This window comes from Eptatretus burgeri, chromosome 11 (genome assembly GCF_056783735.1).
Source record: "Eptatretus burgeri isolate ZD-2024b chromosome 11, Ebu_testis_v1, whole genome shotgun sequence".
NCBI lineage: Eukaryota > Metazoa > Chordata > Myxini > Myxiniformes > Myxinidae > Eptatretus > Eptatretus burgeri.
In genome coordinates, this window is record NC_140971.1 from 1203214 (window position 1) to 1218151 (window position 14938).

The 14938-nt window shown below is 53.8% G+C and overlaps 1 protein-coding gene across 7 annotated transcripts in view; it reads right to left on the minus strand.

The window, feature by feature from the left end:
- LOC147016270 (nipped-B-like protein) overlaps positions 1–14938 on the minus strand; it is a 110035-nt gene that overhangs the window by 90684 nt on the left and 4413 nt on the right. Inside the window, exons 1-2 of one of the 7 annotated variants that reach the window (XM_085844845.1) lie at positions 1029–2293; positions 104–229 (exon numbers count right to left, since the gene is read on the minus strand). In XM_085844845.1, the coding sequence (XP_085700971.1) occupies positions 104–229; positions 1029–1188 (286 nt within the window). In that variant the 5' untranslated portion in view covers positions 1189–2293. Of the gene's footprint in view, positions 1–103; positions 230–1028; positions 2307–13110; positions 13437–13949; positions 14005–14938 lie in introns of those variants that run through there. The other 6 variants (XM_085844852.1, XM_085844849.1, XM_085844847.1 and 3 more) reach the window with 6 other exon arrangements.

Below are 14938 nucleotides of genomic sequence, written 5' to 3' on the forward strand. Positions count from 1 at the left end.
TTATCTGGCTCTGGAACGTTATGTTGGCCTGGAACTCGTCTAAAAGCCCTTACTCAACCACAGTGGTCATACAATCTGTAAGTCTGGTGCCTGTATTACTCACGGTCCGTTAAGCTGGCAATTCCCGCCAGTGTGGTGATTGGGACGTGCGGCATCTCTCCATTCATGACTGCCGTGCCGACAAGGGCTCGAACAGGAAGTAAATGCAATGCGGAAGCGAACGGGTCCCCTGTGCATTGAAAAAGGAAAAATATACACATAACCGTGAACACGTAGCACAAGAAGAACACTTCACCATTACAGGATCCCACCCCACATGACAAAAGTGACTGCCACACAGATCCTGAATCACAAAGGGTTGGCCATGCATCCCATTTGTGCTCCACACAAGCATATCTGGAAAAGCAGTTTGGGACAATCACACAGAAGAAGAAAAACTTCCTGCTTTGTGGAGGATGACAAAAGTCATTTGGGCACAATCTGTGCATCAATTGTGGTACATGCGTAGTTCCTGTCACAGCTACTAGTGAAGGGGGTCTCCCTCAGTAGTGAAGTGCCAACTGTGAACCAACAACAAATGCAATTGCAAATAATGCCACCACTCCACCAATCCCCGAATCCCCCAACCCATGAGTGAGCTGGCCATAAAAACAGCACCGTAATGGTCTCAAAAAACGCTGCAGTAGGATCTAACCGATCGGGGGCTGCAGTATTGTTGCGAATCTGGAAACCATGATCACACACAACATTCAGGTTCCTATAGCTCAGTTATATCGGTAAGTATGTGTTTTATAGATAGCTTCCTTCCCTTGTCTAATGGGTAAATCAATGTAAATGCGCCGTGATTTATTTTAGGAAAACCTCATCTTCAACGACAGCAACAAAATAACCGTTGGTTGCGGACATGCTGCAGAGGAGAAAACCCTCAGCCCCCGAGATTCTCCACGCTCAGTGGGGGAAAGGTCAAAGCCCCCACCCACCGATCAACAGCAAAAACCCTCAGCTCCCGGCGTCCTCCGCTCGCTTACTAGGGGAAAGGTCGAGCCCCCACCCACCAATGCACTGGGCAGCGCACCGAGGGCGGAGTGTCGAGCCACGCACGGAGCGCATAAAAGGGGAGTCAGTCGATCGGACAGACGTTCTCCTGTCGTGGTCGTAGAGAGATTGGTCTGATCCTGTCGCCGGCATCTGCGCTCATCGGATCCCGACGCTCGCTGGACATCTCAGGCACGGGTCGCAGCTCGTCGACGCTGGGCTGGTCTCGTCCTGGTTCGCTCATCTCGCTTGAAGACCGCACGAGGTGGACAGGTCCGAAATAGACCCTGGTCTGCAGCTCCACTATCCTCCGAGCTGAAAGCCAAAATAAAGGCATCAGCCACTATTTCGTGTGTGTGTGTGGTGTGTGTGTGTGTGTGTGTGTGTGTGTGTGTGTGTGTGTGTGTGTGTGTGTGTGTGTGTGTGTGTGTGTGTGTGTGTGTGTGTGTGTGTGTGTGTGTGTGTGTGTGTGTGTGTGTGTGTGTGTCAGTGGGCCTGTCCTCTAAGTAGTAATTGTATAAGTGCTTTGCTGTACATTATTTGCCTTTCTATTATTCGGTTTAGTTCTTGTCTTACGTGCTTCCCTCATTCCCCACCTATTGTATAAATAAACCCCCATTTGTTAAATGTTTTCAGCTCGTTCGCGTCTATTCTTTCATTGACTGAGCGTGTCATGTGTCAGGGAATTAGCTGGCCATTGCCGTTATAAAGGGACAATCGGGACCGACGGAACTCAGCGATTAAACCGCTCGGAATCGCACACGGAACGAGCTCGCTAAACGGCTCGTTTCCGTACGCGTGCCATCGAGGGTGTGAAGACTCGGTAGTTTGCCACGTGGTCTCTCGGTATTTTGAGATTTGGCGAATAACCCTGTAGTACGTGGTGGAAATATTGACACTTCACGGTCCAAAACAAAGGACCCGCATTCTCCGGAGAAGTACGATCTGAATTCTGGGCGATCGGTCGAGCCGACTTGCAGCTCCATCTAGCGGTCGTGCTCGCGGCCAACGTCCGGCCCCCCAACATTTGGTGTTCATGAGCGGAATTCGGACCCCTCCGTCTCCGTAGCTAAATTGACGGATTCGGATCAGGGGTGTAGGGAGCGAACCTTCCCCCGTTTTCCCCAAACTATGAGCATTTTTAAATTTATTCCCAACACGCGACATGTCCAGTCAAGACGAGCTGAGACAGGTGGGTAGTAGTGATAGTAGTGTAAATGAACCTATGGCCCAGGACGGAACCACCGTGCAGGACACCCCCATGCAGGAACTTTCCCCGCCAATAAATTCAGAGTCCGAAAGGGGCGCAGAGGCAGTGTATGACACCCCCCTCCATCAAACTCACCCCCCCCCCCCCGACCAAGGCGAATCGGCTTCGTCAGGGTCGTTCGACCTGAACCAGTTGAGGGAAATGTTGATGGGAATGAGGAAACAAATGGACGCAAATGCGCGCAAGATGGATGAGTTGAAAGGGGTTTTGAACGGAAAAAAATGGATGAAATGAAGGGCAAGATGGATGCAAATATGCAAACACTGAGGGGTGAAATGCAGTGCATTGGGTTAGGCCTGCAGACGAGCCTGGACGAGGTGAAAGACAAAATGGCGAAGGAGATCGGCACGGTACGAGGAGAGGTGGCCGAGTTGAGAGGGAATGTAAAAGGTGTGTGGTCTGCAATGAAGGCGGGAAAGGAAGACATGACAAAAAAAATAATGACGGTTGGACGGGAGGTAGACAAACTCGGACAGGGGGTGAAGGAAATTAAAGAAGGGCAAGGGCAATTAGAGAAAGAAATGGGAAGAAACACAACGGCAATAGAAGGACTAAGACAAAGCCAGCAGGAAACGAGGAATGAATTAGAGGCCGTAAAAGAGGGGTGCAGGGCGAGACACGAGGAGATGACGGAAATAGTTAGAGAGATGGGACGGAAGGTAGAAACAGAGACGCAGGAAATGGGAGAACGACTGGACAAACATATAAACGAGACAGAAGAAGGGTTTAAATTGGCAAAAGGAGAATTAGTTGAGACACAACGGGAAATAGGGCAGGTAAGGGACGAACTGAACTAGGTAAAGGACGAGCAGGCACGAATGGAGGGGAAGGTAAGGGATATAAAAACAGAATTGGTGGAATGTATTGAGACCCGATGCAAGACGCAGGATGGCCTCCTTAAGGAACAGAGGGAGAAAATACGCTCCCTCGAAGCGGATCGTAACCAGGTGAGTCTGGTGTCACCGAATGAGGTAAAAGGGTTGCATGACACAGGGGTGTGCAAGCCGAGTTTGGGGGGGGGGGCAGAGATTTTGGGGTCTCTTGGCCTGATACAGGCCCCTTGTATGATTGTTCCCGAGTGTATGCGGAATGCGAGCGGGATGGCATGGGGGAGTACGCAGGACAGTGCGGGGCATGCACCGACTCAGACGGGGGTGACAAATTCCCCGGGCGAATGGCTCGGGCTCCGCGGGGGTAGGGCACCTCCGGAATCCGGGGGGGTCCGTCGCTCCATTTGTCCCTCAGGGACTGGTGTGTGGGGTTCGGACCCCAGGAGGCAGGACGGTGCCGCTGGCTCCGTACGACAGGAGGACCGACCTGAGGGCGTATATGCCCCAATTTGACCACTTGGCCAGGGGTAATGGCTGGGGCGTGGATGAGAGTGGGTTCCACCTTGTGGCGGCGTGGCGGTCGAGGTCCTGACCACGATGCCCCCGGGAGGGATAAAGTTGGCAGGCCTCCGTTCGGCCCTAAATAATAGATTTGGAGTGGAACAGCAGAGCGAGCTTGTTAAAGCTCAGCTCAGTGAGCGCAAACGACAGTCCCATGAGAAAATGGGGGATTTGGCTTATGATATTCCCGGCGCGGTGGGGATCGCACATGCAAACATGGCACTGCTGTACCAGGAAGACCTTGCCCTGGACTATTTTATCCAGGCTCTTGCAGGCACTGACACTGGGGGCCCTGCTGACCACATTTCGCCCGGAGAGCCTCCAGAAGGTGGCTGACGCTGCCGCCGGCTCGAGGAGCCGAGCGGCATGCGTTGGCGGTCTGGCAGGTGGGCCCCGTGGACAGCCATGCACCAGGAGCCGGGGTTGGTCTTGGCTCCCGAGTGGAGCTGGAGGGAATGGTCCGGGACATGGTCGACCGCCGGTTAGCGGGGTCTGGGCCATGGCAGGCGGCACATGGGCGGACGCGTGGTGGGCCATCGACAGATACCCCAATTCGAAATGGGGGGGGGTATAATTCGGATTACTGGAGGCATGCACACTACCCGGTGAGGTGTTTCAACTGTGGCAAGGAGGGCCACCTGCAGCAGCGGTGTAACGCCCTGCGCAGGGGAAGGCCCTGGCCCCCCGGACCACCAACTCCACTCAGGGCAAACTGGAATAGCCGGACCCCAACACCGCCCCTCCCCCCCACCCCCCCCCCCCGCCAGTCCCAGGGAAACTAAGGAGTGCCGAACATATAGGGCCGTGTTCGGCAGACCCAGATGGGGAAGAGCCCTCAGAGATGCGACAGGTCATCAATTGTGGCCAAATTGGCACAGGTAGTTTGACAATTACATGCAAAATTGTTTTGCATGTATTACAAGCAAAAATTACATGCACAGGTCGTTTGACAATTAAATGCAAAAAAAAACAGTGTGTGTGTGTGTGTGTGTGTGTGTGTGTGTGTGTGTGTGTGTGTGTGTGTGTGTGTGTGTGTGTGTGTGTGTGTGTGTGTGTGTGTGTGTGTGTGTGTGTGTGTGTGTGTGTGTGTGTGTGTGTGTGTGTGTGTGTGTGTGTGTCCATCCTCTAAGTAGTGATTGTATAAGTGCTTTGCTGTACATTATTTGCCTGTCTATTATTCGGTTTAGCTCTTGTCTTACGTGCTTCCCTCATTCCCCACCTATTGTATAAATAAACCCCCATTTGTTAAATGTTTTCAGCTCATTCGCGTCAGTTCTTTCATTGACTGAGCGTGTCGCGTGCCGGGGAATTAGCTGGCCATTGCCGTTATAACAGGACAATCGGGACCGACGGAACTCGGCGATTAAACCGCTCGGAATCGCACACGGAACGAGCTCGCTAAGCGGCTCGTTTCCGTACGGGTGCCGTCGAGGGTGTGAAGACTCAGTAGATCGCCATGTGGTCTCGAGGTATTTTGAGATTTGGCGAACAACCCTGTACCACGTGGTGGAAATATTGACGCTTCACGGTCCAAAACAAAGGACCCGTATTCTCCAGAGTAGTACGATCTGAATTCCGGGCGATCGGTCGAGCCGACTTGCGGCTCCATCTAGCGGTCGTGCTCACGGCCGATGTCCACCCCTCCCCCCCCCCCCAACAGTATGACCTCACTTGTGGTGAGGAGAAGAAAATGCTTTCTATACTATGCAATCAAAATTACCGTCGTGAGAAAAGCAATTCCGTAAGCACCAATTTGGTACTTCAAAATGGAGGGTGGGGGGGGGAGGACAAAATGTACTAAATCAGTAGTATTGAGGCGGCGATACAGCACATGTAACGTGCACATAATTGGTTATGGTTGACCTTTTAATTCATCCCCCATTCATGTCACAGAATTGTGACTATAGAACCATGGTAAAACTGGCATTTGGAATATGGACTGGCTGGCATCATGCCGTTAAGTACATGTGAGACAGGTCCCGTCCTTTTGTCTAGTGGGAGAATCAAAGGTGTGCGTTGCGGCGGTTTAGGGAGGTTATATCTTCAAACCACAAATCCTCCAACGCCACATCCAGCGGACCATCCAGCCTGCAACTGAGCGAGCGCTTCGCTCCCCCAACCCGAAACCCCGCCCAGGAGAGCCATGCCGTGGACCCCTGTCCAATCGAGGCGGACGGTGACATGTGCTTCACAGAAACCCCACCCAGGAACTGCATGCCGTGGAACCCTGTCCAATCAAGGCGGACAGTGGCGCGTGCTTCACAGAGCTCCGCCCCGTATGAAAGCTCTTTTGTTCCCTTTCGTGGGTATTTAAGACAGGGGTGCGTCTGAAGAAAGAGAAGTGCGAGAGCTGTGTGGATCCAACGAGAGTAAGAGACTTCGTCGCCCGTCCGACATCACCGCCACTGCCAGGAATACAAGTCGGTTGCGCGTCGTCTCCCTGGCATTTCACAGGGAGAAGTGGGTCCTGTCTGCGACCCTGATCTCTGCCCAGGGACTACATCTGCTCCACACGGGTTCCCCAACGGGCACGAGCCCCCGAGCCGGACAACCATTGACAGGTGCCGCACCACTGAGCACCCCCTACCTCCAGCGTGCAGGTACCCTGCCGAACTGCAACCCTCAGCTCGTCTCTCCTTCTCCGGCTGCGGGGGTCTTCAATAAAGCATCTGTGTGTGTCCGAGTGTGTTGGGCCCGTCTTTAAGTCGAACTGTATAAGTGTTTTTATTTGATCATTGTAAATATTTCTTGTATATTCATAATAAGTCTTTCCAGTGTCTTTCTTTTTACTGTAAATAAATCATGTTAGAAACGTTCCCAGTCCGTTTCCGTCCCTTCTTGCATTGGTCCAGCATGGTTCGGATCTGAGTTGAGGTGGGGTTTTATCACCGGTGATCGGTCCATTGTAGCTGGGACGTCCTGGGCAGGCCTGCTCAACTGCATCTGAGCAGGAAAGGTAGGTGGCAGAGTGGTAGTCGGAAGGTGTAATTTTACCGCTGCCGGTGGAGTGAATCCAGTTCGGCCAGGCGTTCCGAGGGCGTGGATCCGCGGTAGCCGAGACCGCGTGGTTACTTAGGTAAATTGGATCTAGACAAAATAACCCTACGCCACGCGGTCGAGATATTGGCGTTCCACGGTCGGTTAAGCAACCCGCCAGCTCACGGAGTTGTCCGAGCGACGGCCTACAATTCCGGGGAGTCTGGTGGAGACGACATAGCTTTCCCCACCTAGTGGTCGTTCTCGCCACCGACCCCCGGACCGCAACAACACGTTAATTCTCTTATTATGCAGAGGAAACAAAATCGTGATATTTCATTGAAAATAAATAAATTAAAATTAAAAAATAAAAATAAAAAAAAACCTTTGTGGGACGTCAAACACAGTTACTTTCTGTCTGCGAGATAGTGACGTGTCGCTTATAACTCTGTTTGCTTCCCAGAACTTACAATGATTGTTACAAGCAAAGATATCCCATGTTTGCTTCTGTGCGATGTATGAAAAAAAGACTTCCCGACACACGACGTCATCACGCAGCAATGCACTAATAATTATTGGCGCCTTTTTATAACGTACTAAAACTCATGGAAAATTATATGATAGAAAATTCATTTGCTGATTACAAGGGAGGAGGAGGAGGAGGAGGAGGAGGAGGAGGAGGAGGAGGAGGAGGAGGAGGAGGAGGAGGAGGAGGAGGAGGAGGAGGAGGAGGAGGAGGAGGAGGAGGAAGAAGAAGAATCATGCAACCATGGCAGTTTCATGCAAGCTGTTTCACTGTCACCGAATCTCATGTATAAAGCTGAGTTCGTGTCTGGAGATGGATGCATGGGTCTGAACAAGGTACGTTTTCACGACAATGAAAATATTCGTGATTAATATTATTTTTTAAATGTCCTTTTGTAGGTGTTTTGTACGAACTGTTGAGATATCCAGTGGTGTGTTCAGTTACCAAGCAGCTAGCTCGAGCTTGCCAAGCAAGCAGTTCCTTAGCAACGGTTTCTAATGGAGTGCTTGAGCCACTTGGCAAGCGCTCTACAAGAAACTTGGTAAGTGAACATACCCCAGATTCATGACATGGTGATGAGGATAAACATCTATAGCATCATTATTTCAGCCATATTGATGAATTTGTCCCTCAAGCGGTGCGGTGAGAGGAGGGACCCGACATTGCCCAGCAACGCTGGGTACCCTTGCTCGTCAATACTAAATGAGAGCCTTGTGTGTCCGTGTGTGTCAGTGTCATCATGTCATCATTTTTTTTTCTAAGAGATGACAGGACGGATCTTTGACATGATTTGATTTCTTCAAAGTTCCAACAAGATGAGAACATCACCAAGTAACGCCGTGTACGCCTGAAACAGGAAACGATAAATTATAGTACATGGAAGAGCACGTGGTGGGGGCGGGGGGGAGGGGCGCACGCAGAGGGACTGTGTGTACGTGGCAAAGACGAGCTTACAGCATATGGAAAAGTAAGTAGCAGCAGGGGGGTGCACAAAGGGGTAATGTGTGTAAATGGCAGCGCGACCACACGCAGGGGGACTGTGGGTACGTGGTGAGGGACCCACGTGTCGGGGGACTGAGAGTACATGGGGGGGGGCTTGTTACAAGGAATTGATGCATAGGAGGAGACCATTCGGCCCATCATGCCTGCACCACACCAATAACAGATTTAATAAATCCGTCAATGCCCCTTCCTTTCATGTGCAGCCTTTTGGCTCCGACACATACCCATTTTGCCGACCTCGGAAGTCAACCCCGTGGTGATAATTCAGCGGAAAACGGGGCTTGAACTCAGGACCCGAAGATCCCAAGCCACCAGCCTAACCACTAAGCCAACACCAGGTTAGGTAATTAATTTGTCCCTCAAGTGTTGGGAAACAACGTTCACGTGGCAGAGGAGCCCGCCTGTCGCGGGACTGCGTGTATGTGGCGGGGGGCCCACGTGTCGTGGGACTGCGTGGACGTGACAGGGGGTTCATGTGTTGCCGGACTGTGTGTTCGTGGTGGGGGGACCAGGTGTATATGGCAGTGGGCCCACATGTCGCAGGACTGAGTGTACGTGGTGAGGGGCCATGTCGAGGGACCGTGTGTATGTGGCGGGGGGACACATGTAGTGGGACCGCGTGTACGTGGCGGGGGCCCACGTTTGCATGGCGGGGGGCCCACGTGTTATGGGACTGCGTGTATGTAGCCAGGGGCCCATGTGTACATGGCGGTGGACCCACATGTCGCGGGACCGCGTGGACGTGCTGGGGGCCCAAGTGTCGCAGGACCACGTGCACGTGTCCTGGGACTGTGTGGCAGGGATCAACGTGTCGCAGGACCGCGTGTACGTGGCGGGCAGCCCACGTGTCGCAGGACCTCATGTACATGGTGGGGGGCCATGTCGTGGGACCACGTGTACATGGTGGGGGGCCCACATTTTGTGGGACCGCGTGTATGTGCCAGTGGGGCCCACATTTTGTGGGACCGCGTGTACGTGGCTGGGGGCCAATGTGTACATGGCAGGGGACGCACATGTCGCAGGACCACGTGTACATTGCGGGGGGCCCACGTGTCGCAGGACAGCGTATACGTGAAGGGGGGCCCACGTGTCACGGGACCGCGAGTACATGTCGGGGAGCCCAAGTGCACGTGATGGGGGACCCACGTGTCGCGGGACTGCATGCACGTGGCGGGGAGCCCACGTGTTGCGTTACTGTGTGTACGTGGCGGGGCAACATGTCGCGGGACTGCGTGTACGTGGCGGGGGAACATGTCGCGGGACTGCGTGTACGTGGCGGGGGAACATGTCGCGGGACTGCGTGTACGTGGCGGGGGAACATGTCGCGGGACTGCGTGTACATGGCGGGGGGTTGGTGTGTATGTGGACTGTGTGTACGTGGTGGGGGGTTGGTGTGTCGGTGGACTGTGTGTACGTGGTGGGGGAACATGTCGCGGGACTGCGTGTACGTGGCGGGGGAACATGTCGCGGGACTGGGTGTACATGGCGGGGGGTTGGTGTGTATGTGGACTGTGTGTACGTGGTGGGGGGTTGGTGTGTCGGTGGACTGTGTGTCCGTGGTGGGGGGTTGGTGTGTATGTGGACTGTGTGTACGTGGTGGGGGGTGGTGTGTATGTGGACTGAGTGTACGTGGTGGGGGGGTTGAGTGTCGGTGGACTGTGTGTACGTGGTGGGCGGGGTTTGTGTGTATGTGGACTGTGTGTACATGGTGGGAGGTTGGTGTGTAGGTGGACTTTGTGTACGTGGTGGGGGGTTGGTGTGTCGGTGGACTGTGTGTACGTGGTGGAGGGGTTGGTGTGTAAGTGGACTGTGTGTACGTGGTGGAGGGGTTGGTGTGTCGGTGGACTGTGTGTACGTGGTGGAGGGTTTGGTGTGTAGGTGGACTGTGTGTTCGTGGTGGGGGGTTGGTGAATAGGTGGATTGTGTGTACATGGTGGGGGGTTGGGGTGGAGGTGGACTGTGTGTACGTGGTGGGGGGTTGGTGTGTTGGTGGACTGTGTGTACGTAGTGGGGGTTGGTGTGTCGGTCGACTGTGTGTATGTGGTGGGGGGTTAGTGTGTAGGTGGACTGTGTGTAGGTGGTGGGGGGTTGGTGTGTAGGTGGACTGTGTGTACGTGGTGGGGGGTTGGTGTGTAGGTGGACTGTGCGTACGTGGCGGGGGCCGCACGGTCCTGTTAGTGTACATGGTGGGGGTTTGTGCGTCGGTGGACTGTGTGTACATGGTGGGGGTTTGGTGTGTATGTGGACTGTGTGTGCGTGGTGGGGGGAGGGTTGTGTGTAGGTGGACTGTGTGTACGTGGTGGGGGAGTGGTGTGTAGGTGGACTGTGTGTACGTGGCGGGGGCCGAGCGGTCTTGTTAGTGTACGTGGTGGGGGGGTTTGTGCGTCGGTGGACTGTGTGTACGTGGTGGGGGGTTTGTGTGTAGGTGGACTGTGTGCATGTGGTGGGGGGTTGGTGTGTAGGTGGACTGTGTGTACGTGGTGGGGGGGTTTGTGTGTATGTGGACTGTGTACGTGATGGAGGGCTTGGTGTGTCGGTGGACTGTGTGTGCGTGGTGGGGGGTTGGTGTGTCGGTCGACTGTGTGTATGTGGTGGGGGGTTGGTGTGTAGGTGGACTGTGTGTACGTGGCGGGGGGTTGGTGTGTCGGTGGACTGTGTGTACGTGGCGGGGGGTTAGTGTGTAGGTGGACTGTGTGTATGTGGTGGGGGGGTTGGTGTGTATGTGGACTGTGTGTACGTGGCGGGGGTTGGTGTGTATGTGGACTGTGTGTACGTGGTGGTGGTGGGGGGGGTTGGTGTGTATGTGGACTGTGTGTACGTGGCGGGGGATTGGTGTGTCGGTGGACTGTGTGTACGTGGTGGGGTGGTTGGTGTGTCGGTGGGCTGGGTGTTCGTGGTGGGGGGGTTGGTGTGTCGGTGGACTGTGTGTGCGTGGTGGGGTGGTTGGTGTGTCGGTGGACTGTGTGTACGTGGTGGGGTGGTTGGTGTGTCGGTGGACTGTGTGTACGTGGTGGTGGTGGGGGGGTTGGTGTGTAGGTGGACTGTGTGTACATGGCGGGGGGTTGGTGCGTCAGTGGACTGTGTGTACTTGGTGGGGGGTTGGTGTGTGGGGGGACTGTGTGTAGGTGGTGGGGGGGTTGGTGTGTCGGTGGACTGTGTGTGCGTGGTGGGGTGGTTGGTGTGTCGGTGGACTGTGTGTACGTGGTGGGGTGGTTGGTGTGTCGGTGGACTGTGTGTACGTGGTGGTGGTGGGGGGGTTGGTGTGTAGGTGGACTGTGTGTACGTGGTGGGGTGGTTGGTGTGTCGGTGGGCTGTGTGTGCGTGGTTGGGGGTTGGTGTGTAGGTGGACTGTGTGTATGTGGTGGTGGTGGGGGGGTTGGTGTGTAGGTGGACTGTGTGTATGTGGTGGTGGTGGGGGGGGTTGGTGTGTCGGTGGACTGTGTGTGCGTGGTGGGGGGTGGGTGTGGCGGTGGACTGTGTGTGCGTGGTGGGGTGGTTGGTGTGTCGGTGGACTGTGTGTACGTGGTGGGGTGGTTGGTGTGTCGGTGGACTGTGTGTACATGGTGGGGTGGTTGGTGTGTCGGTGGACTGTGTGTACGTGGTGGGGTGGTTGGTGTGTCGGTGGACTGTGTGTACGTGGTGGTGGTGGGGTGGTTGGTGTGTCGGTGGACTGTGTGTACGTGGTGGTGGTGGGGTGGTTGGTGTGTCGGTGGACTGTGTGTACGTGGCGGGGGGTTGGTGTGTCGGTGGACTGTGTGTACGTGGTGGTGGTGGGGTGGTTGGTGTGTCGGTGGACTGGGTGTACGTGGTGGTGGTGGGGTGGTTGGTGTGTCGGTGGACTGTGCGCACGTGGAGGTGGTGGGGTGGTTGGTGTGTCGGTGGACTGTGTGTACGTGGTGGTGGTGGGGTGGTTGGTGTGTAGGTGGTCTGTGTGTACGTGGTGGTGGTGGGGTGGTTGGTGTGTCGGTGGACTGTGTGTACGTGGCGGGGGGTTGGTGTGTCGGTGGACTGTGTGTACGTGGTGGTGGTGGGGTGGTTGGTGTGTCGGTGGACTGTGTGTACGTGGTGGTGGTGGGGTGGTTGGTGTGTCGGTGGACTGTGTGTACGTGGTGGTGGTGGGGTGGTTGGTGTGTCGGCGGACTGTGTGTACGTGGTGGGGGGGTTGGTGTGTAGGTGGACTGTGTGTATGTGGTGGTGGTGGGGTGGTGGGTGTGTCGGTGGCCGGTGCGTACGTGGTGGTGGTGGGGTGGTGGCTGTGTCGGTGGACTGTGTGTACGCGGTGGGGGGGACGGAGTGTAGGTGGACTGCGTGTATGTGGTGGTGGTGGGGTGGATGGAGTGTCGGTGGACTGTGTGTACGTGGTGGGGGGTTGGTGTGTAGGTGGACTGTGTGTATGTGGTGGTGGTGGGGTGGTTGGTGTGTCGGTGGACTGTGTGTACGTGGTGGTGGTGGGGTGGTTGGTGTGTCGGTGGACTGTGTGTACGTGGTGGGGGGGTTGGTGTGTAGGTGGACTGTGTGTATGTGGTGGTGGTGGGGTGGTTGGTGTGTAGGTGGACTGTGTGTACGTGGCGGGGCCGTGCGGTCTTGTTCGTGTCCGTGCCGTTGACGCAGTGTGGTGTCATTTCCCGTCGTTATGAAATCCGTTCACGTGCACGAACTTGTCGTTGTTCGCGGAGGCACAGGAAACACAGGAAACGTGTTATACCGATACCGGGTTTAACAAGGCACGGCAACAAACACACTTTGTTTGTATTTTTGTTGGTGAACATCATCAAAACGTCCGAGTTCATCAAACAGTGAAAACAAATTGTGAAAAAATAAACACAAATATATCCGTGAGACGGCAATTCCACCTCAGGGCCTGTTCACTGGTCACCCCCAAACCGGTGGGGTTCAAACCCCGATCTTACCCCTCTCCGCTCGCACGGAGGCGTGGGGGACTCCACGACGTCTCAATTCGTCGACTTTCTCTCACAGAGGATGAAAAACTCTCCTCAGATATTCCAAACAAAACCCGCGGCCTCCGCTCCGGGGAAAACCCGCGAACGCCGGCCTCGCATTTCTTCTTCCTCTTCGATATCACCTTCGTCACTTTTATTCGCCACAACCGCTTTTATTCCCTTTTATTCGACACAAGAACATCTATTCGACATTTCAAATAACATCGACTGTTTGTCTTTCGTCTTTTGTTTTGTTTCATCACTTGTTGTGGAGGCCACGCTTCTTCTTCACACACACACACAGTCTCACACACACACTCACTCACACACACACACACACGGGGTTCCGATCCGTGTTTTTGTCCTGTCCATTGAAATTGTCACGTCGAAGTGAAGAAGATGTTTATCCACGTCCGTCAGAGTTTCCTGGTTTTGGGGGTAATTTTAACATTCCGAGCGGGGGGGGGGGGTTCACGTAGTCAATGTACGTAATACGTGAACGATCCGTTGTGAGGAAGTTCACGATCGCGGAACCTCGAGCGATCTGAGGTAAATGTTTCACCCGGTTGTCGCCATGAGACGTTTTGTCGGAGTTTGTTTTTAAAATTAAAACTTCATTCGTTCCCCGGTTCACGTCCGAACTGTGTGCGTCGTCGTGTTCATCGGACCTTGTGCATATTTCACCGGTTCGTTCTTTCGTTTCACATTTCCGCGATTGACGACGATTCATTCAGTTTCGTGATTACATTAAAAATTTTCTTGTATTTACATGAAATGTTGACGATTTCAGTGAGGGGAATACTTTTTACCTCATTTCGCGCGGGATCTGGAGCCGCCGAGTTGCGTGACGCGTTAACCCGGAAGTGATGTCTATTATTCTCTCTGAGGATGTGATGGGGGATGAGAATTTAAACTTCGAACGATTTCGCACACACACACGCACACAATAATAACGAGCTGTTATACAGATTGTCCAACTATACGGTGGGGGAAGATAAAACTGATGAAGGACGTGGACAGGGTTCAGTGCAGGGATACGAGATAGATTCCGGGCCTAGATAGACTCAGCTACGAGGAGCGGCTGAAGGAGACAGGGCTTACACTAGAAAGGAGGCGGTTATGAGGAGATATGATGGAGATGTTTAAGATAATGAAAGGTAAAAATAAAACAAGTGAAGATGAATTATTCAACAGAGTCGATTGTGACAGGACCAGGGGCCATTACCTGAGAGTGAATAAGGGGAGAGTTAAGATGGTCGTGAGGTAGGGGACTTTCACTCAGCGAGTAGTTAATGCATGGAATGGTCTCCCTCGAAAGGTTGTGGCAGCAAAAACAGGAGATAAGTTTATTCGAATTAGATAGGTACCTGGTAGTTATAGAGGTAGAAGGGTGTGGGGATGTTGAGAGGATTTTTAGGTAGTTTGAGTGTTTATGGGTGAGTGTGCACGGAGTGCGACCCTGAAAGAGAAAAAAAAACACAAAATAAACATTTCACATTAACTTTTGTTTGCATTTGTACATTTTATGTTAATTCGTTTGGTGTTTGTGTGTCGCACACACGGCGGGCCGAATGGCCTCGTCCTGCGTCGCACATTGGTGGTGATTCCTTGTGAATTCAAACACTGGACATGTGTGAGAGAAGGAGAGAGTGTGAGAGAGAGAGAAGGAGAGTGTGTGTGAGAATGTGTGAGAGAAGGAGAGTGTGTGTGTGTGAGAGAAGGGGAGTATGTGTGTGAGAGAAGGGGAGTGTGTGTGAGAGAAGGGGAGTGTGTGTGAGAGGAGAGTGTGAGAGAGAGA